Source organism: Colletotrichum godetiae, assembly GCF_030913485.1.
Source record: "Colletotrichum godetiae strain CBS 193.32 chromosome Unknown BDP55scaffold_4, whole genome shotgun sequence".
NCBI lineage: Eukaryota > Fungi > Ascomycota > Sordariomycetes > Glomerellales > Glomerellaceae > Colletotrichum > Colletotrichum godetiae.
The window spans coordinates 1,681,942-1,701,950 of record NW_026851252.1 but is presented as its reverse complement, the minus strand read 5'-3'; the positions used below and the strand labels follow the sequence as shown (position 1 = coordinate 1,701,950).

The 20,009-nt window shown below is 54.2% G+C and overlaps 7 protein-coding genes across 7 annotated transcripts; 3 read left to right on the top strand and 4 right to left on the bottom strand.

Annotated features, from left to right (window-relative positions):
• Positions 1 to 303: 303 nt before the first annotated feature.
• On the bottom strand, positions 304 to 6,775 carry BDP55DRAFT_541718 (uncharacterized protein; the record flags this gene model as incomplete). The annotated part of the gene is made up of 2 exons (XM_060568246.1): positions 304 to 571; positions 630 to 6,775. 2 exons carry the CDS (start codon positions 6,773 to 6,775, stop codon positions 304 to 306), a joined length of 6,414 nt encoding a protein of 2,137 aa, XP_060435356.1.
• Positions 6,776 to 7,799: 1,024 nt separating this feature from the next.
• On the bottom strand, positions 7,800 to 8,947 carry BDP55DRAFT_271178 (uncharacterized protein). The gene has a single exon (XM_060566419.1). It carries the CDS (start codon positions 8,483 to 8,485, stop codon positions 7,886 to 7,888), a length of 600 nt encoding a protein of 199 aa, XP_060435355.1. The 5' UTR covers positions 8,486 to 8,947; the 3' UTR covers positions 7,800 to 7,885.
• Positions 8,948 to 8,977: 30 nt separating this feature from the next.
• Positions 8,978 to 10,193, bottom strand: BDP55DRAFT_541991 (WD repeat domain-containing protein; the record flags this gene model as incomplete). The annotated part of the gene is made up of 3 exons (XM_060568269.1): positions 8,978 to 9,018; positions 9,072 to 9,899; positions 9,971 to 10,193. 3 exons carry the CDS (start codon positions 10,191 to 10,193, stop codon positions 8,978 to 8,980), a joined length of 1,092 nt encoding a protein of 363 aa, XP_060435354.1.
• A 377-nt stretch (positions 10,194 to 10,570) lies between these two features.
• On the top strand, positions 10,571 to 11,747 carry BDP55DRAFT_271154 (uncharacterized protein). The gene is made up of 3 exons (XM_060566417.1): positions 10,571 to 10,863; positions 10,911 to 11,127; positions 11,180 to 11,747. The coding sequence occupies exons 1-3, from the start codon at positions 10,781 to 10,783 to the stop codon at positions 11,489 to 11,491; spliced, it is 612 nt and encodes a 203-aa protein (XP_060435353.1). The 5' UTR covers positions 10,571 to 10,780; the 3' UTR covers positions 11,492 to 11,747.
• Positions 11,471 to 12,655, bottom strand: BDP55DRAFT_271160 (uncharacterized protein). The gene is made up of 3 exons (XM_060566418.1): positions 12,100 to 12,655; positions 11,825 to 12,043; positions 11,471 to 11,739 (listed from the first exon to the last, which is right to left on the bottom strand). The coding sequence occupies exons 1-3, from the start codon at positions 12,421 to 12,423 to the stop codon at positions 11,566 to 11,568; spliced, it is 717 nt and encodes a 238-aa protein (XP_060435352.1). The 5' UTR covers positions 12,424 to 12,655; the 3' UTR covers positions 11,471 to 11,565.
• Positions 12,656 to 13,781: 1,126 nt separating this feature from the next.
• BDP55DRAFT_542381 (family 47 glycosyl hydrolase) lies at positions 13,782 to 16,051 on the top strand (the record flags this gene model as incomplete). Its single annotated transcript, XM_060568311.1, has 3 exons — positions 13,782 to 14,373; positions 14,449 to 15,788; positions 15,848 to 16,051. The coding sequence occupies 3 exons, from the start codon at positions 13,782 to 13,784 to the stop codon at positions 16,049 to 16,051; spliced, it is 2,136 nt and encodes a 711-aa protein (XP_060435351.1).
• Positions 16,052 to 17,676: 1,625 nt separating this feature from the next.
• Positions 17,677 to 19,636, top strand: BDP55DRAFT_627280 (amino acid permease; the record flags this gene model as incomplete). Its single annotated transcript, XM_060571737.1, has 3 exons — positions 17,677 to 18,242; positions 18,308 to 18,517; positions 18,574 to 19,636. The coding sequence occupies 3 exons, from the start codon at positions 17,677 to 17,679 to the stop codon at positions 19,634 to 19,636; spliced, it is 1,839 nt and encodes a 612-aa protein (XP_060435350.1).
• Between the last annotated feature and the right edge of the window lie 373 nt (positions 19,637 to 20,009).

The window sequence follows — 20,009 nt, the reverse complement described above, 5'->3', positions numbered from 1 at the left end:
TATTTGTTGTGCGCAGAGTATCATTTTCTGCTATTTTGAATTTCTAACACTCGTTTGCGAACCTGTCGAAACTCCGACGTTGCCTCCCTGCCACACCCCTCCCAAAGTTGCTATGTGGTCTACCGATGAGAAAATAACAAAAACGGTCGAAGATGCATGTTATGTCTATCCTTCGCTTTCCACCCGCAATTCGAAAGAATATGTATTTCTGCCCGCCAACCCCCCCGGCCCCCCAGTACCTCTCTTTTCTGCATGAGGCTCGTTTCTCCCAGACTTCATCACTTCCATCCACCCGGCGACACTTCAAATCGTCTCCCAGCCACCGTTGTTAATCTCCGCCTCGAGCTTACGACTAATATAGCTCGGAATGCCGTGACTGAGGAACGTGGTACGCAGCATGGAGTCGTACCGCTTCTGGTTTAAGAAAAGTTGACGGCCGTGGCGCAGGCCCAGATCCGTCTCGCCGTACTTGTCAATGTAGGGTGCGCTGCTAAAAGACCCCGACAACCTGAACAAGTAGAAAATGCAACACTTGCGAATGTTGAGGAAGAGGCCAATGTTGCTCTGACACCTAGAACATGGAGAGATTAGCATGGTTGTTTCGCATATCAACATTCGTGAAGACTTACTTTCGCATGTGTTGCTGCGATCCGCCAATCCTCTGCGGCTCACGGTCGCCAGATGCCGTCTCCTCCTTGAGACAGCAGACTGCCTGACCACAAAAGACCTCTCCGCAGAGAAGGCAAATCATGGGATCCGAAACGTCCTTCCCTGTCGTTGGACACTTGCGTCGAGTGGCTTCCTCGATGAGAGCATCGTAGTTCTTCGGTAGTCCCACCAGCTCGAAGATGCCTGGGTGGCTGATGAGCGCGGACTTCGGGAGCCTACAGTCGGCGTCGCCTGGCCACATGATTTGATGTCTGATCCATCCACTAACTAGACTGGAGGTCGACTCAGGCCAACCGAAATTGGGACCATGGTCGGTGATGGCAGCACACATCTCGTCAAAGGTCGGCACCCGAAGTACTTCAGTGAGGCGGTCTAACTCGTCCGCGTCTGGCTGAGGAGAAACGTGGCTGTTGAAGTCTACGCCGTACTTGATGTAGAGAAGAATGACGCTCTTCCTCAGGAAAGTCAGAGCATACTTCTTGACGAAAGTGTAGTAGCCCTCGAGGTTGTCCAGCTCCGGTTGTCCGAAGCCCTTGTTCTCGCCAAGATCTGCTGGCATCTCATGGTGGGACACGTTGATCTCCATGCCGGTCTTGATGATTGCAAGGCAGAATTCGGCAAAGTTCTTCAGTGCCGGATCTTGTGTCTCCCTGTTGAGAAGATGGTTCACCCAAGTGGACACCGGGATGTTGCGCCCCATGTGGTAGACAACCTTGACGATCTCCGCAAGATAGCAAAGTCTCAGGATATGAGTGACGTCAAAGTTCTGTGCGGGGATGACGCCAAAGACGCACTCGGTGAAGAAGATGAAGGCATCCTGGCCAAGCAACGGCGGATAAATGTCGATAGGACGCCTGACGTGTTCCGTTTCCTGTCCAAAGTACTGCGAGACAAATAGTTGAACGTGTTGCCGCTCGCTATCCAGGCGGAATTCTTCGTCGATCCAGTTGTCTCCGCCTGCTTTAAGACCACCAACAGCACGGTAGGCAGTGGCCGTCTCAGCCAAGATGCGGAGGTGCGTCAGACTCTGCTCAGGAATCTTCTCCAGCAGCGTCATACCGTACTGAGCTTCGGTACCACGCTGCTGGATCTCTGCGGCCGAGGTGGAGTAACCAACCAATTTAGCCAGGACGTCGCTATGACAAAGCTCGTTCTTCTCTCGCAGTTCGATGATAAGCCTGTCGTGGCGAGTCTCAAAGTTGTTGGACCGTACAGTATCGCGAAGACGGCGGTAAACCTTGGCCAGCTCGGTCATGAGAGTGGAACCATCACTCTGCACAGATCGACGATTGGAGACCGGCGTGCTGGCTGCCGGGAACACGGATGTCAGCGGCGTGTTAACAACCACAGAATCCAAACCCGACTCATCAGCCGACCAAGCTTCTTCCAGTAGCTGAGGCGCCTTCTCTGCCAGTGAACCCGTGACTTGTCCTGCGGTATAGCTGGCGAATCCTGCCTGAACTTGGTCGGGAGGGCGATTCGCACCAAGGACGTAGTAGCCAGATCGCATTTGAGCGTCCAGGAAGTCTGCAAAGATACGCGGGGATTGAAGGGGCCCTGGGAAACATTCTTCTTGTCCCTTCCATATGATGGGCAAGAACGCGTTTCCAAGAGCCTTGCATAAGGGGCAGACAAACTCTTGTCTTCGAAGGTTCTCGGGGTGGTGTCGAGCAATTTGGTGATGGTGTCGCCGATTTGTCGCATCAAAGTACATCTCAAAGCAGCTGTAGTGCATCATATGGCCGCAACCAGTTGAGACGGGTCCAGGTCGCGAGAGGTTGGATGGGAATCCTTTGCCTATTGTTTGACGTTCCGCAACAAACTTCTCGCCTTGAGCGTTGACCTTGGTGACTTCTTGTCGATTCTCATGAGCAACACCGAACGGCCGGATGTCTTCTGCAGAGCGATCCAGGCTAGAAGGTGTGTGGAAGGCTTCTCTAACAAAGTCAGGATCTTGTAAATCCGTCTGTCGTAGAATGTGACTCTCGTTAAAGAGAGCAAAGGTGCCGTAAAGACGACGATCGTCCGTATCTTCTTGACACAGAATGCAGGTGCCAGTGGGATACTTCCAATTATTCTTCCGATCAGCGTTCTGCTCGGCCTCATCCTCATCCTCGAGATCCGAGCCCCAGTCGATGTTGCCCTGGTTTTCCAAGAAGCTCTTCTGTTGCTGTTGGAACTGAGCCATAACCTTGGCCTGCCGACTGAGTGCGGCCTTCTTCTTGCGCTCGCGTTCTTCCTCCGCAGAGTTGTTGGCCGGAGACGCAGTATCAATGCGGTCAACTGATACGCCCAACCGGACATAGGCGTTCTCAAAGTTGCGTGGGCGCTTCTGTCGCATCCTCTTTAGGATGAGAGCAATCTTGGGATGACATGCCTTGAACTCTTCCTTGGTGGACATCATGTCCAGTAACGCGACGATGGTCTTCGCATTCGGCGCTTCTTGCATGAAGTTGCTTCGAGCTGTGCGTGTCAGGGATATGAAGACGAATGAGTTGAGCGACTCCTCTGTCATGTCACTCTCGTCTGCCTTGTCCTCGGAAATCGCAATAAGGATTAGGTGAAGGACGACCTGAAGGAAAGTCTCAGTCCGAGTGGATGGCACGCTTGGCGTAAGTCTGGCGGCGACTAGCGGGTAGAGCAAGGAGTAGTAGATGATCTGGGCAAACATGCCAGTGCTGGTGAACGCAGCCAGGTCTTTGAAAAGTCCCGAGGGAATAGATCGAAGTTTGGGCTCGTACACAATTTCTTCGACTGGCTTCCCCGTCTTGATGGCCATTTTCTTGCGGTATGCCAACTCGGACTCCTCACGCTGATTCTTGTTGTAGTGGGCAATGTACGGGTCAATATGCTCAACGAACTCGGGTCGCAGCTCAAAAGTGCCGACGTCGGAGACGCCCTCTGGAGGCTTGAACGAAGCCATTTCATCAAGCACCCGATGGAAATCTTCTTGCTCCTGCCACTTCTCGGGCAGCTTGTTGCTAATTTCGTTGAACGAGAGGGGCTTGAAGCAAAGAATGTGGGTGAGATCGCGGCGGATGGCGAGGACGTTGGCGTTGGGCTCGTCCTCAGAGGCAATCAATGATGTGCGATCACTCAGCAACACAATCAGGAGGTGAATCATGTCTTCAACCACATCCAAATGTTGCGCATCGTCTTGCGCCGCCGACTTTTGTTCAAAAAAGCCCTTGACCCATTTTTCCATGCCGAATCGATCAATGATGGATGCGAGGACGCGGCTTGGATCAGCCGTAACCATGGCAGTCTGGAGCAAGAAGATATCTCGGTGGTGAGAAACATCTCTTTGGCTGACTCCACGATATGTCGCCGCCTGGTGACGCAGACTAATACCATTGCGAACCCACATGTTCGCCTTGATTTGCGCCAACCAAGCGCAAACTCGCAGGGGATAGTCGAATGCAGCCATGAGATTATCTTCCGGCGAGTTGTCCCTTCTTGGCATGACCTTGCGACCCATGGAGCGGGGAGGAATTCTCAAATCTTGCGTCGTGAAGCTCAACAGAGCTCGCATGCTTGAGGCAGGGAGAGACTTCCCGCACTCAACCAACCATGAGAGCGTATAGTGGAGGGCGTGATGGAAGCTGATGGGATCCTCCTCGACGGTGAACTTGACTACTTCGTATCGTGCCGACTCATTGTCAAACTCGAAATCACCCAAAGTCTGGAACTTGACCTCTTCCTTGATTTCCGCCTGCTTGAAGCGATGGCGTTCGGCACCAATCGAGTGAAGAATCACTGCCTTTGCTGTCAATTTGATGGCCTGGGCGACGAAGTGGGCCTCGCTTTCCGGCACATTCCTGTATGCGTCGGCAAGTTGTCGAGCGAGTCTGTTGATTTCGCGTGTCACCAGCGAAGCCGTTATCCAGCTATCCGTCTCGTATTCGACATGCTCCCCAATGGCGCGAACATTCGGCCCAATGCCTTGGTGTAGCTTGACAAGATCCAAGAATTGCAAGAGATATCTCTCCTCGATGCGCAGCTTCTCTTGGACATTTGGCGAGCCGAAAAGATACTTCAAGTCCAGATAGAAGTGGTACATGCGCCGATTCGTCACTGAGCCGGAATCGAAGGCGAGGACAGCATTGGACGAGACATCCCATGGGTAACCCACCTGTCTAGTGGTTAGGAAGGTGTAGAAGATGGCGAGCAAGCTCGTCATGAAATTGCCGCGTTCGACAATCTCTGCAGTAATCGACGGTGTCGTGAGCATCTGTAGAGACAGATTGATGATGGAATGGTCTGGCTCCCTGTCTCCAATCAGATAGAGTTGAGCCAGCGTCGTGTACAATCCTGCAAATCGTAGTCCCAAGATGCGCTTGAATTCGGGTATCGAAACAACAGTTGAAATGTAGAGGGACCGAAGGTCGTTGCGTACTTTCTTCCACATGCGGAGGTCGAATAGAATGAGCCAGTCAAGACGAACCCTTTGGAAAACATCTTCTGCCGGGGGAACATTCTCACGATTCATGTACCCAGGAGGAGTCTCAAGCCAGTACCTACCTGGCTTCGGTGAGGGCGCCTTCTCTCCCTGGCCAGGAGTTTTGGGGATTTCCAAGTTGGCCTTGGCGTATATCGCAGGTGCAATCAAGGGCTCGGCAGTGTCGGAATCTGAAGGCGTCAAATCGCGATCTCTGGCGGAGCGGCGTGCAGCTGCGGGCGGGGGTGGAGGAGGCGGATAACCGGCCATGGTAGCTTCATCTTCTTCCAAAGCTTGATCATTACCACGCCACTCGAGGCCTATATCCCCAGGTCCATCAGGCTGTATATCCACCATCATGATGTCGTCCATATCGTCATCATCATCATCGTCGCCCGCGTCACTATCCGGAGTGCCGTTGCCCCTTCCCATGTCGATGTCATCATCATCACTGCCGTCCAAAGTTCTTATTTGCTGTTGGGCAGCAATACGCTGCATCTGCAGCAAGACGTGCTGGTTGAAAGACTGAGACTGCTCGAGATTTCTCAAGAACCTCTCTTCATCGTAAATGCCATCCTTTCCCACAATAGCATGGCTTCCAGGACTGCCCTTCCTCCAAGGCTTCATCATCTCCTGGCAGACGGTGTTTCGCAGAATGGTGTGATCTGATCCGACACTACATCCTGAAATGTCGCTGAGCCATTCGATCATGGCCCCATACATCTGCTCACGGAATGTGTCGCGCGATGACCTGATGGTGACGGTTACCTTGATATGCTCCAACTTAGTGGCCATCTCAAGAAGAGCGTCAAGGTCGTCGAGCCGCTTCAGGATGCTGCGCCCGACAAGGTCCGTCTCGGTAGCGCGTTCGAGAGCTTGAGCCTCGGTTGTTCTGCAAGCCCGCGCAATCTGATTCTGCACATCCTCCACAGTATGCTTCTCGTCGTTCCAGAGGACCAGCGCATATTCGGGGTGCCCCGAAGGACCTTCGCCATAGATGCTTGGTGACAAGCGCGAAAGCTCCTCGTCGGCTTGGATGGAGTCGGCCGTCTTGCCTTGCCGCAGCTGCTCCGGTGAGCATGATATGACGTCGCAGATGTAGTCAAAGACACGGCCAATTGTCATCTGCATGTTCTGCACCAGGTCCTCGGAAAGACCGGCCGGTTCCTTTCCCTTTCCCTCACCCTTCTCCGGGCTCGTCTCGGAGTGGATCGTACAGAACATGGGAAGGCGCCACGCCTCGTCATCGCCACAGTCACAACATCCACTGTTACCGACGGAAATGCTGATGCGAACCATGTGTCCGGCGTGATCGGTCGAGTCAAAGCACCGGCTGCAAAGGACGCAAGTATCATCGGTACTGCAAGTTCTGCAGGAGTAGGAGGCTTCTCCGGGCTTGAAAATGTGGCCGCATCGCTTGCCGCGGGCGGCATCGGTGTATTCGGCGCCTTCCTCTGCGCCTTGAGCATCGTGGAGTTTGAGGTTGTGCGAAGGACGTCCAGAGGGGAAGAAGAGGGGCATGTATCGTTCGCCTCCTGCCAAAGACCAAAAGAGACTTTCCAATAGGTCGTGGTGCGCTTGATCGTCGTACTCGTAGTTCCATCTTGCGGGAAGCTCTCGGAGAAACTCACAGAGCTGGCGCTCTTGAGTTGACATGGAGGTTTCCATTATTAGGGATCGGTCATGGCTTTCTCTCTCGAGGTTCGTTTCGTTGTGGGAAAGAGTCGGATTCTCAGCAAGAATAAGTGCGTTGCTTGCTAATGGGAAGTGTCTCGGGGGTGGTTGATGTTGCTGGAGCCCGGTGATTTGCGATGTTGCGTATCGGTAGAGCTCTGGCGGGGTCCTTCTGGCAAATAGTGGCGGGTCGCTTGTACGCGGTGAGTAATCTAAGGTGGACTGGAGGACGGAAGATGGTAAGCGCCTGGAAGGTATCTCGGATGCAAAAGGTAACAAAACTCAGAAGACTGCGGGAAATGCTTACCGACGAACAGAATCCAAGATGGATCTTCACAGGCAATAGCGGTGACGTTTCCTTCTCAAAGGAAAAAAAAAGGGTGGTAGTGGATGTGTTGTTAAAAGGTGGTTGACACTGCAAGTCCCGGTAGAGCACAAGCACAAGCACAGGTGCGAGAGCTGGGAGGTGCTGGAGCGTTTGGTGGGGTTGGGTTAGATCAGCGGGAGACGACGTTTGAGTTGGAGAAAGTAAAGAGGTGGCAGGGGCATGGGTATCTCCCGTTTGGGCGAGCACAGCGACCAAGTCTCTGTTTGGCGGCACATGTCACTATTCATTGCCTCCCAATTATAGGTGTGATAGGTAGTGTGCCCAAGACTTGAGTACCTTACATCGGGGGGGTTTCGGTGAGAGAAGGCACGTTAGCACGTTACCTTAGGTAAGGTAGCTCAGGTAGGTGTGCGGATAAGGTAGCCCAGCTGCATGTGCTTGCTTCCATTTCTTTGACCCCGCTGTCCTACCAGTCGAGGGGCAGCATGATAATATATCTGGTCAAAGACATAATGCTCCCCTTCTGTTTCGCCCAAGTACTTGGACCCATTGATTACCTTGCAAGTACAGAAAGAAGAATTGCAGTCAGGGAGTGTGATGCCTGAGCCACAGTATCATGTTCCGGTCTCCTATTTCTGCGGCATAAAATCATTCATTTCTTGAAAGATGGAGCCCTGCAAAGTAAGAGTTCGACTGGTCATGATTCCGAAAATGAGATAGAATGTCACAGCACCCTCAACTTCTCCCAGTTCTGCTTCCCCATCACTGTCGCCAAATCAGCAACATAGATACTCTGCAGCTTCGAGTGACTGCAATAAGTCCGACCTGTCGGGAGAATCGCTGAGTTCGCTGCGATCACCACACTCCACGACCGTTTCCGCCCACTCAAGCAGCTGTGCCATGGTTGCCGCTGCCTCCCGCTGCTTCCTCCTGCCCAGCAATCGGAACAGTGTGTCTAGTTTGGCTTGTTCCCAGAGATGGTCGCAAATCCGGCTGATGCTGTCCACCAGCAATTCATTTGAGATCCTGTCGCTATCAGTCGGAGAGGCTGAAGACGAAGAATCACGTTGCGAATCTCGTCGAACGGGTCGATCGTAGGGACCGGGGCGACGACTACTTCCGCGAAACCTCTCCAAGCAGCTCCCCCAGCGATTGTCTCTACGTTCTTCTTTGCGATCGTTGCTGCGTTGTCTGCGTCGTTGTTCGTGATATTTCTGATTAGCTCGTAGACATATTTCCTGAACCGAGCGAATCCTGACTGCTAGAGCATGCCACTCCCCATGCGTCGGGGGAACCACCTTGCGGGGATAAAACCATGTTGAAGGCTGCTCAATTTGGCTTCTTGCCCCGCCAGAGTTCGTCACGTATTCGTTCATATTTTTTCGGTGCGGGATCCAAATAGTTAATGGCTCAAGTGGCCTGCCGTGACTAGTCCGCCCTGCCAGAGCGCGTCATTCCAGAAGAGAATCGGACTGGAGTTGCGAATAGAATACAGGTGGCGTAGGCGAAGCTTGTACAGCCATCGAATTCGTACTGGTTGCCGACTTCTGATCGTTTTGTCGGAACGCAAGATTGTAGATGAATGTGCTGGGTGAGCGCTGAGGCTCGGGGTCTCTGCCGAACTGCTCCATGTTGAGTGTCGATTGCCGATGTAATTTTAGATGGCCTGCTTGAGTTAGAGGGTCTGTACACGGTGTATTTGTATAAAGTCGGCTGTCGAGCAACATGAGGCAGTCTTCTTCAAAGATACTCTTGGGGGAGAACTGTCGAGAACGTATGACGAAGTGCTAGCAAGTCAGTTCACACTAAGGAGGTGAGTATCTGAAACATCGTGGTATTCCCATTGAAAGCTTGCTATGAAAAGTTGTCTAAGTGCTCCAAATGACGATTCTCCCGTCGACACCGCTGGCTTCATACCTAGTTAGCATTCGACACCGAGAACAAAGGGAATGAAACACTTACAGGTAAACTTTGTCAGGTTACCGCCAGACTCTTCATAGGAACGAAGTGTGGTGATAGTGTTTTGGTGTACCGTCTTGAGCTTGGTGTCGTCGGTAGCCTTACCCTTCAGATCCATCTGCCTGAACATGTTCAGCGCAGACTCTTCGCGGGCGTCGCTAAGGCCGGGTCGGCCCTTTGACTCGAGTGTGCCCGCAAGGCCCCAGCCACCTTCGTCGCCCTTGAAGCGGAAGGCCTCGCAGTCGTAGCCTGCGGCAATGATTTCATCCTCTGAGCTCCACAGAAGGCTCATAAACGGCAGCAGCTGGGTGCTGATAGTGACGACGGCCCGGGGAGGCTGTTCAGGGGCACTGGGGTATACGACGGTAATGCTGCTGTCGTGAGCAGCAAAGGCCAAGGCATTTCCGCTCGGCGAGAAGGAGACAGAGTGCACCCAGCCGGCAGAGTTGTTCAAATACTCTCCGCAGACGGTGTTGAACGGCAACCGTTCACCCCAAGCGGTCGGCTCAGGGCGGGCGTCGACGCCCTTGATGAAGCTGGAAAGAACCCTGGCGTGGGCATCGGTGGATCCGGCGGCAAGAAGAACGGAGTTGGGGTGCCATGCGACGGATGTGATGGTGCTGCGGATGGGCTTCTTCAAGTGCTTTGACACCCACCAGTCGTTCTCCTCCTCGAAGTAGCAGACGGCAATTACGCGGTCGCCCGATCCGACAGCGAACTTGGTCTCGGACGGGGACCATCGCACGAAAGTCGCGGCGCGGCTGATTCGAAGGAGAACAAGTGTGGGCTTGTATCCGGTCGGCGAGGGCTCCCAGACGAGGGCATTCCGGTCTATCGCGAAAGGTCAGGTGCTGTTCTCGGCTCGGAGGCAGGGCAAAACTAGGCAGCGCGCATTGACACACCTTGGGAGCAGGAGACAATGCGGCCGCTGTTGGGAGCAATATCGACACTCGTGACAGTCTTGTCGTGTCCCTTGAGCTCGTCCTTGAGCTTGAAAGAGTTTCCAGTAGGTCCGTAGAGCTCAATGGTGGAATCGCGAGCGATAGCCAGCGTCTGGCGGTCGGCAGAGAAGGAATGGTCTGCGATGGGCGCGTGGAAGAGGTGGTGAACCTGAGGGGCCGCCATGATGAACGGTTGCTTCGTGATAGGAGTATAGCTCTCTACTACCACTATCTAGAATGAGTCGAAGGTTGTTGAGGGAGAATAGGAACAGAAGAGTCGGAGATGATAGTAGACGAAGTTGTCGCTTGAGGCAGTGCTAGTCGAGGCTGGCTGGCTTCCGTCCAAGCAAGGCAGATGTATCTCCCCCAGGCTCTACATACGTAAGGTGCATGCATTGCATACATTACAGCGTACCGTCTGGGAGGTGCACATTGGTGGGGCAGAGAGGGGCGTTACGTAGGTCTTCCGACAGGGCAGCGTGGCATTCGCACCACTCGCTGTCCTGCACAGCTCTGAACCTAAGGCCACACCCGGGCGTCCTTGGAATCGATTGGCGGTGCTAGCAGTGAAGCTCCAAAGGCTGCTTGACCAACTAAAGTGCGGTGGCCGGACGTTCATCACAAAAAATCGGAACCGCGACGATTCAACGACGACGAATATCTCTACGCGCCATCTCGAGATCACGCCCACGCCGAATTCCCTTGTCGAACAGCCGACGATTTCCGCAACGGCCTCATATCATCTTGCCCTCCAGTTCATCACATTGCACAATGGCAGCGGTCGCTCCTCCCCGCGGCCTCGCGCCAAATGCATCACTACCCGCCAAAGTTGCGACTGTCGCTCCGAACCAGACGTAAGTCAGAACCCCCGAAAACAAGGGGCGCTCGCTCATGATTGTAGGCTCTATGTCACAAATCTCCCGTCCAACAAGATACAAAAAGCCGACCTGCGAACCGAACTCTACTTGCTGTTCTCCACCTACGGCCCCGTTCTCGACATCGTCGCCATGAAGACTATGAAGATGCGAGGACAAGCCCATGTCACCTTCCGCGATATCCAAACAGCAACCCAGGCCATGCGCTCCCTTGAAGGCTTTGAGTTCCTCGGTCGGCCCCTGGTATGCAACCCTGAGTAGTGGATTGTGAGACGGTTCGCTGACGCGTGAACAGACCGTTCAGTACGCAAAGTCCAAGTCCGACTTCGTTGCCAAATTAGACGGCACATACAAAATGCCAAACTCGACAGCAGGAGCTTCCAGCACCGAAGTGACGGATCTTCAGAAGAGTATCTTCAACGCCCCCGCACCTGGTGCCGCATCAGGGGCTGTCGCAGGGGCCGCCACGGCGAAGCCAGCAGCTGGTGGTGATCAAACCATGGCTGACGCCCAAACTGCTGATGCAAGAGGCCAGAAACGGACCAGAGACGAGGAGGAAGACGAGGACAGTGATGTTGCCATGGAAGAGGACAGTGACGACGATTGAGAATCTTAGTCTTGCACTTGTTTTCAACCACGGTGAAAGTAAGGTAGGCAGGAGGGTCCCGGCGCCGGCGAGCTTCAGCCGGTTGATTCCAGGGCCATCTCTTTGGGCACCCAAAGCCCGACGCATCCGCCTACCAGGCCGAGCCATAGCATCATGTACTGCTCCTTGGAACAGTTGAACCCCGACATGGCGTCCCCGAGCAGGCATGGATGAATGAAGAATGACGGTAATCCCGTGAGGGGGTGGTGCTGCGACCTCGATTGTTAGTACAGATCTACAGATGGTCTCTTTCAGAAGACTTAATTGACTGGTCCGCAGCTGATGCCCACTTACATCGCCAGAGATTCCTCCGATGCCACTGGACCTTCGGAGAGCATCCTTGAACTGATCGGGCACGAGTCTTCGAAAGACAGTGTCAAGGTTAAATGCAGGCTCGTCGGCTGGTAGTCCATGTAATGTGAACCACAGGCAAGGCATCCGATATGTGGGATGCCAATGCACTTCGTAGACGACGTGACCGGAATCAGGAACGTGTGACTTGGCGAGCGCAGCCTGAGCGTATGTGAGCTAAAGCAGTGTGTCGTCGTACATCAAGAGTCGGACATTACCTCGTCAGACTCTTCAGCATCAATCATTGCCTCGTCACCTAGTCCCAGAGCGTCCTTGTCCGAAGCACTCTCGCCAAATGAGAAGTTGTCCAGAACGGAGGAGAGATCGCCGCAGTCCAACGTAGCCTCGAGTGGCCGGACGATTTGTAAATAAGTAGTGTATTCAACGCCCGAGGCGAATGATGTATCAAGTGCCGTGCATACCCTCATTTTCCAACGCCGTCGCATCGGGCCCAGGGTGGCACGGCAATATTGGCTATCGAAGTGATGGCATATTTCGGAAAACTCCTCAGGAGTCAAGAATGGGAAGTTCCTCAACGACATTTTGAACGTAGACAGTGTTTGACTCCCAACGATGGATCTGCGTTTCTCACTTCCTGTGCAATGGGTCCGAATATCGCTAAGAATTCGACTGGTGAGGGGGATACAAAATCGTCTTTGAAGGGAAAGACCAGTCGTGGCACTAGAAGGCAGACTCCGCTCCTCGTTGACTCACACGTACGATATGAACATAGACCGAGGCGATGTCGGGGTGTTCGATGCGGCAGACGTCTGTTTCTCCGGACCGTATCCCGCCTGAAGTTGTGATGCTCGGATGCAGGCCATCGACTGAACGGCGAGTTGGGGGTCGGTCGGGTGTGCCCTTGGGAGCCCCACCGACTTTACGGATACCCAACCTTTAAGTCGACTACGGATACCGGTACTTATAGATCAGTGGTAGGTAGCATTTTGTAGCTTGAATGCAAGACCTTCAATGCCTGGAACTCCTTTTCGTAAAGTATCCGAACCTCAATGGCTCCTAGGCGTAGGTCTTCTGTCTCTCACTGTCGACAGTGAACGAAGGCCGACATGACAGTCCCGCTGCCAATGTGCCAGTGACATTACCTTGGGAATCACGTACTGGCTCAACGTCGGATGGATCGGCATGTATTTGTGCCGGCAAGAAAAAAACACAGGGCAGGCTCCAAGCCGACCTACGTGCTACCTAAGCTCAGTGCTATCCGTGACACGCGTGGTTTCCAGGGTCCCTCTCTATCGGCTACCCACCTTCCGCCGCGACTCGATGGGAGTGGCTAGGAAAGGTACGTAGGCAGCTTCCAGGTTGTCCGTACGGAGTACTCCGTACAGGTGGCCTTTTCTCATACGTGCCCAGTAAGGGTATTATTCCATTTGGCGGCAGAAAGGCCAAGGCCAAGCCCGCTCCTCTTGCCGGCCTTTCCACGGGTTCCTCTCTCGTCCACTAGCGAGCTGGCTCTGTGAGGAAAGACAGTGGGTTGGCGGGTAAAGTGGTCGCCGTGTCAGTACTCGGCACCTTAGCTTTCAGACGCTTTTGCGCGACTGAGAGGCGTTACTCGCTGACCCCGGGCCCGCTCTAGCTGGGCCAGAAAGTCCACATCATCGAGATTCCTTACCTACGTAGATACCTTAGGTACAGTGGGTGTAGTCTCAGTCTCTGGTTGCTCTTGTCTCTCTTTTTTTCCTACATCGCACCCCATCACAGTACAACTGTCATTCCTCAAAGCTGCTGGGGGTTGAATCGGAGCACCAGTCTTTGCATTTCTCTTTCACAGTCTTTTCCCTCCAAGGTTGTTGACCCCCGAGGTTTGCGACCTGTTCATCCCGTCCCACGTCGTTTGCTCGAAACCGCCGGATCCACACTGCGACAATGCTGAGAGCGTAATATGAATGTTCGCGACCCTTTCAATCTACACCAGAACTCCGCCCTTAGCGTTTTCAAAGTCACGGCCGCCCGAGCTGCCCAGAACATCAAAGAAAAAGCAGTCGAGGCCGGAGCCACTGCGCTGAACGACATGTCTTTCAATGTCCCAAAGAACGTCCCCTCCTTTAGCAATCCCCAGCGACAACTCGAAGACAGATACTGGGGCGCCTCCGCCAACAGCAGCCGATCCTACCGTGGAGGCAACTCTGGTATCTTCCACGGTGTGCAGGGGCGGGTAGAAGATCTCCTGGGTACAAAGGGCCAGCTTCCCATGTACAAGGACAAGCCCTATGCCCACCACGCAAGCCGGAGGTTTCGGCCTCTCTGGCGGCGGAAGCGCTCCATCCTCGTCACCCTGTTCTGCTTCGTGACAGGCCTTTGGTTCTTTGGCTTCTTTTCCGAGGGTTCCAAGGCCCGCGAGTCGGCAACGACATGGACTGGTTGGCTTGGTGCGACGGAGCCCACGGGCAAGAAGGTAGACTGGCTCAAGAGACGGGAGAGGGTAGTTGAGGCCTTTGAGCTCAGCTGGGATGCCTATGAGCGCTATGCTTGGGGTAAGACTTTGACGTTGCTGGTAACGTTGTCTTCGTTAATGGAGTTCGGAAGCTAATGGCCGAGTTTGGCGACAGGATACGACGAGTACCACCCTATCGCGAAGACCGGACGGCAGATGGCACCCAAGGGACTTGGTTGGATCATTATCGACTCGCTCGACACCATGATGCTGATGAACTTGACATCACGTTTGAGCCATGCAAGGCAATGGCTTGCCAACGACTTGACGTGGGATCAAGACCAAGACGTCAACACGTTCGAGACAACCATCAGAATGATGGGCGGCCTTCTCTCTGCGCATTACCTATCGACCGAGTTCCCCGAACTAGCCGCGATCAAAGACGACGACCCGGGTGCGCCTGGCGAGGATTTATACCTGGAAAAGGCAAAGGATCTGGCCGACCGTCTGATGAGCGCTTTCGACTCGCCGTCAGGAGTTCCTTACGCCAGCGTCAACCTGGCCACTTACAAGGGCATCGTCTCTCACGCTGACGGTGGCGCCTCCTCAACCGCTGAGACGACGACACTACAGCTCGAATTCAAGTACCTAGCCAAGCTGACGGGCGAAAAGGACTTCTGGGACAAGGTCGAGCGGGTCATGAAGGTAGTCGACGACAACGGTGCCCAGGACGGACTGGTCCCCATCTACCTCTACGCCACGACGGGAGAGTTCAGGGGAGACAACATTCGCCTAGGCTCCCGCGGAGACTCGTACTATGAGTACCTGATCAAGCAGTATCTGCAGACGAACAAACAGGAGCCCGTTTACCTGGAGATGTGGGACGAAGCCCTCGCAGGAGTCCGCAAGCACCTGATCACCTACAGCAAGCCCTCTGGGTTTACTGTTCTTGGAGAGCGCCCCTCAGGCCTGAACCACGAACTCTCTCCAAAGATGGACCACCTTGTCTGCTTCATGCCCGGTACCATTGCTTTGGGAGCGACGGGAGGTATTCCCGAGGCAGAGGCCAGAAAACTCCCCACGTGGAACAAGAAGAAGGACGAGGACATGAAGCTGGCCCGCGAGCTCATGCAGACCTGCTGGGGCATGTACAAGTGGATGGCGACAGGGCTTGCCGCCGAAATCACTTACTTCAACATCGACGACCCACCCGCGTCTCCCTCGGCTTCGCACCACCCACCCAAGGACTTTGATCCGGATCCGCATGCCAAGTGGCGACAGGACTTTGACGTTCACTCTCAGGATGTCCACAATCTCCAACGACCAGAGACCATTGAAAGTGTCTTTTACATGTGGAGAATCACTGGCGACATCAAGTACCGTGAATGGGGCTGGGAGATGTTCAAGTCGTTTGTCAACTACACGTCGGTCGAGGATGGTGGAGGCTTTACGAGTTTGAGCAACGCCAACACGATCCCGCCAGTTACGCGCGACAACCTTGAAAGTTTCTGGATGGTAAGTAGGACCCTGCGTGAATATTGAGCCACAGCATCTAACTAACACGACATGACTAGGCCGAGACCCTCAAGTACTTCTACCTCCTTTTCTCACCGGATGACTTGTTGCCCATGGATAAGGTTGTCTTCAACACGGAAGCGCATCCGCTCCCCCGTTTCGATATGGGCAAGCTATTCAGCACAGGCTGGCAGCGCAAGCCAAGAGACGCCAGCGGAAAGCTGATTGTAGCGAAAACGGAGCAAAAGGAGGAACAAGCATGATATCGTTGATGTAGGCTCACCTGTGATGAAAGTCAGGGAGAGCATGTTTATATAAAGTAGCATGTCTTTGTCGTTGGAGGCATCGCACTCAAACGGCACAGTCTGGCGTTGTATGGGAAGATGATTTAGCAGTTGTAAAAAAACAAAAGCAAGAACCAACGTATCTGTTTACAATGTTCGTACGACACCACTTTTGAGGTCCTGTTCCAGAACGTATCTGTACTGCGAGGTACTAGTGGCTACAACTGCAAGTGGATTCATTCTCACAACTCACCAAGAGAGTAAAGATCAAAGATGGTGTACTCTGTTATCAGGTATTGAAAGAAAGCATGTGCCTCGATGCATGTGGGGCGTGGGATGACAGCCTGCTTCAATCTGTGCGCCTGTCAAACGTTACGTCTGAGGCAAGCTGCAAACAGAGTTGCGAACAGACTGCAGGGCAAGACACCTGCATGTTGGACAAAGTCAATTAGGAATTTTGCTCCGGCGCTCAGCAGGTGTCATCATTCCGCGTCCAAATGGAAGCGAACATTGACTTGAGCAACTATTATAACCCACGATGGGGGCAAAGAATTGGACGACTCGGACGGTCAGGATCGCTCCTCCGGTGGAGCCTAACAGCTTCCTATTTGGACGACCTATGGCTTCCCGTCATGTTGCCTCCATTAATTAAAGCACCCCAGACAAGCACATGCCCGTATGGGATACCGATTGTAACAGCGGGCAAGCCGTAAGCGAGAGATGTGCTGGAGTCTGCCCGGAGAGGCACGGACGGACGAGGGAGATAGCGAAGTGGACTCAAAAGTAACAAAAGGGCGACTTTGGGGGGGCAAGGTTTGGGGGGCACACTGACAAGTGCAACTAACTGCCAATTGCCAAGGGACAATTGAAGGATTCGAGCCTGTCCCAGCCATGACCCCCTCTCCCCTCATTCGTCCGCGCCAGTGTCGCACCCCCCAATCCGAGCCAGTTCGTCCTGTCGCCGACGTTCTGAAGGACCAAAAGAGGCGTCTTGGACTCTCGTCTGTCAGTCGGGGGGGTATCCTTGTCGCCAGATTAGACCAGCAAGCCATCCCATCCTGTCACCTTTGAACGCCAATGCGGCAACTGCACTGGTCGGCCCAGCATGATAAGCCTCACCACACACGCTCAGTCACCCAACCCCTTTAGGTGGCGGCAGTCCGTCGCTTTTCATCGCAACGACTATTACACGGAAACGTCGTCTTTCCCCTAGTATGAGGCATAGATACCGAAGCCTACCAATTTCCCAACCCGCGAACTCACTACGCTGTACACGAACGATTGCGCCAATACTTCGAGACCATCTACAGGCTTCTTATCGGTGTCAGACCTTACTTCTACGAACCCAGATACCCTCGGCAACAGGCATGCGATTCTCGACGGGGGTGACCGATGCCTGAACTGCGCCAAGTCTCACCGAACGAGCGACCCGAAGCACAACGCAGTATCTCACCGAACGACCGATATACACGATACCTTACCCATTCGAACACGACCAGACTCAGAGTCAGTCCGAACATTTTCCCCGCGACGAGCGGTGTACACGGCCCCCACTAGTCTCGAGAGATCTACCATTTACATACCGACCAGCTGCGGAGGCGGGCATGGCGCCGTACAACGAGGACGTGGAACTCAGTGCGATCAAGATCAAGGAAGACTCCCTCACCCTCGGGAGCAGCTACAGCATGCGGCGGGAACCCATTTACGACCCGAGCCCCGCGCCGGGCGTCCTGAGCCGCGTGCTCGAGAGCTTCAGGCGCGCGCCGACCCAGATGTCCAACGGCAGCATCCACAGGCCAAAGAGCAACTCGTCCCTGGACCTCGAGCCCGGCCACGAGAGGGTGCTGAACGGCGTGCACTACTACGACATCCGCCTCGCCAACCTGCAGACCTCGCACTCTCTCCTCTCGAGAAAGCTCAAGGGCCGGCATTTGCAGATGATTGCCATTGGCGGTTCCATCGGGACGGGACTCTTCGTGGCTTCTGGACAGGCGCTCGAGGTGGGCGGGCCGGCATCGTTGCTGATTGCCTTTTCGCTCGTGGGCGCCATGTTATACTGCACTTGTCAGGCTTTGGGAGAGTTGGCTGTTGCGTTCCCCGTTGCGGGTTCGTTCTCGGCATACTCCACGCGATTTTTGGACCCGTCGTGGGGTTTCGCCATGGGTTGGAAGTGAGTATATGCAGCAGCACGCGCGCATCATCTGTCACCAGGCCGCTGACAAAACAACACAACAGCTATGCACTACAATGGCTTATTGTACTACCGCTCGAAATTATCGCGGCTGCAATCACAATAACGTACTGGGATGAGGGCATTACCAAGGCTTACTTCGTCACCATCTTCCTTATTGGCATCGTCGCTATCAACCTGTTTGGTATTAAAGGGTATGGTGAGGCCGAATTCATTTTCTCCATCATCAAAATTATCGCAGTAATCGGCTTCATGTAAGTCTCAAGCTCCTATCCGTCGGCGTAGGGCTCTAGTTCTGACCACGAAGCAGCTTGCTAGGGATCGTCCTCAACTGCGGCGGGACCCCAGATTCGGGCTACATTGGCGGCCGATTCTGGCAAAAGCCAGGCGCATTCCATAATGGCTTCAAAGGCCTCTGTAGCGTTTTCGTCACCGCCGCCTTTGCTTTCGCCGGCACCGAGTTGGTGGGGTTGGCAGCGGCCGAAGCAGCGAACCCTCGCAAATCCCTCCCAACCGCCATTAAGCAGGTGTTTTGGCGCATCACCCTGTTCTACGTTGTGGCCCTTACTCTGATTGGGCTCCTGGTACCCTACAACGAACCCCGCCTCCTTGGTGCTTCCTCCGCCGCCGATGCGACCGCCTCCCCATTTGTTATTGCCATCGAGAACGCCCAGATCGATATACTGCCCTCCGTCATGAACGCCGTCATCCTCATCGCCGTCCTATCAGTCGGCAACTCCGCCGTCTTTGGTTCCTCCCGAACCCTCGCCGCTCTAGCAGACCAGCACCAGGCCCCGCGCTTCCTCTCTTACGTCGACCGCAAAGGTCGCCCTCTGACGGCCATCGGCGTCGCATCCGCCGTCGGCCTCCTCGCCTACCTCGCCGACCTAAAGCAGCAGGACCAAGTTCTCGACTGGCTCCTCGCCATCTCGGGCCTCTCATCCATCTTCACATGGGCCTCCATCTGCCTCTGTCACATCCGCTTCCGCCACGCCTGGGCACGCAAGGGCCATGGTTTGCACGAGCTCGCCTTCCGCTCCCAGGTCGGCGTCATCGGCTCATGGTGCGGCCTCGTCATGAACGTCCTCGTCCTCATCGCCCAGTTCTGGGTCGGCGCCTTCCCTGTCGGCTGGGAGACGTGGGACGCCGAGTCCGTGGCCAAGAATTTCTTTTTGCGGTATGCCGCGTTCCCCATCGTGGCCATCATGTACGTTGTGCACAAGTTTTACTTCCGGACGGTCTTTATCCGTATCGAGGACATGGACGTTAGCACGGGCCGTCGAGACTTTAACCTCGGCATCCTCGTTGCTCAGGAGCAGGAGGAGAGGCGGTCGTGGCCGAGATGGAAGCGCGTGTACAAATTTTTGTGTTGAGCCTCTCGGGTCGTTGAGGGGGTTTGCTGCCGTGTTGGGCGTGCAGAAGCAGTTTAGGAAATTACCTTATCTATATTTTGATCTTTTGGATTCTGGAAGCGAGGGATATGAATAGCGTGGCGTATGGATATTTTGTGCGGGGGAAGGGGATCTTGGTACATTGTTTTCTCATTATTTATGTTGATGCCATGGTATATTATATGCCTGCGGAGGTGAAGTACTTTGAGATATCCGCCATAGTTTTTTATGAGCAAGGAGGAGCATCAGAATGAAGCTCTTCTAGAATGGTGGATGGCTACAATAAATAGTATTGTCTGCAGCATAGTATACGTCTAACGAGCAGTGTCTTAATCACCTTCATCCACCGCGTCTT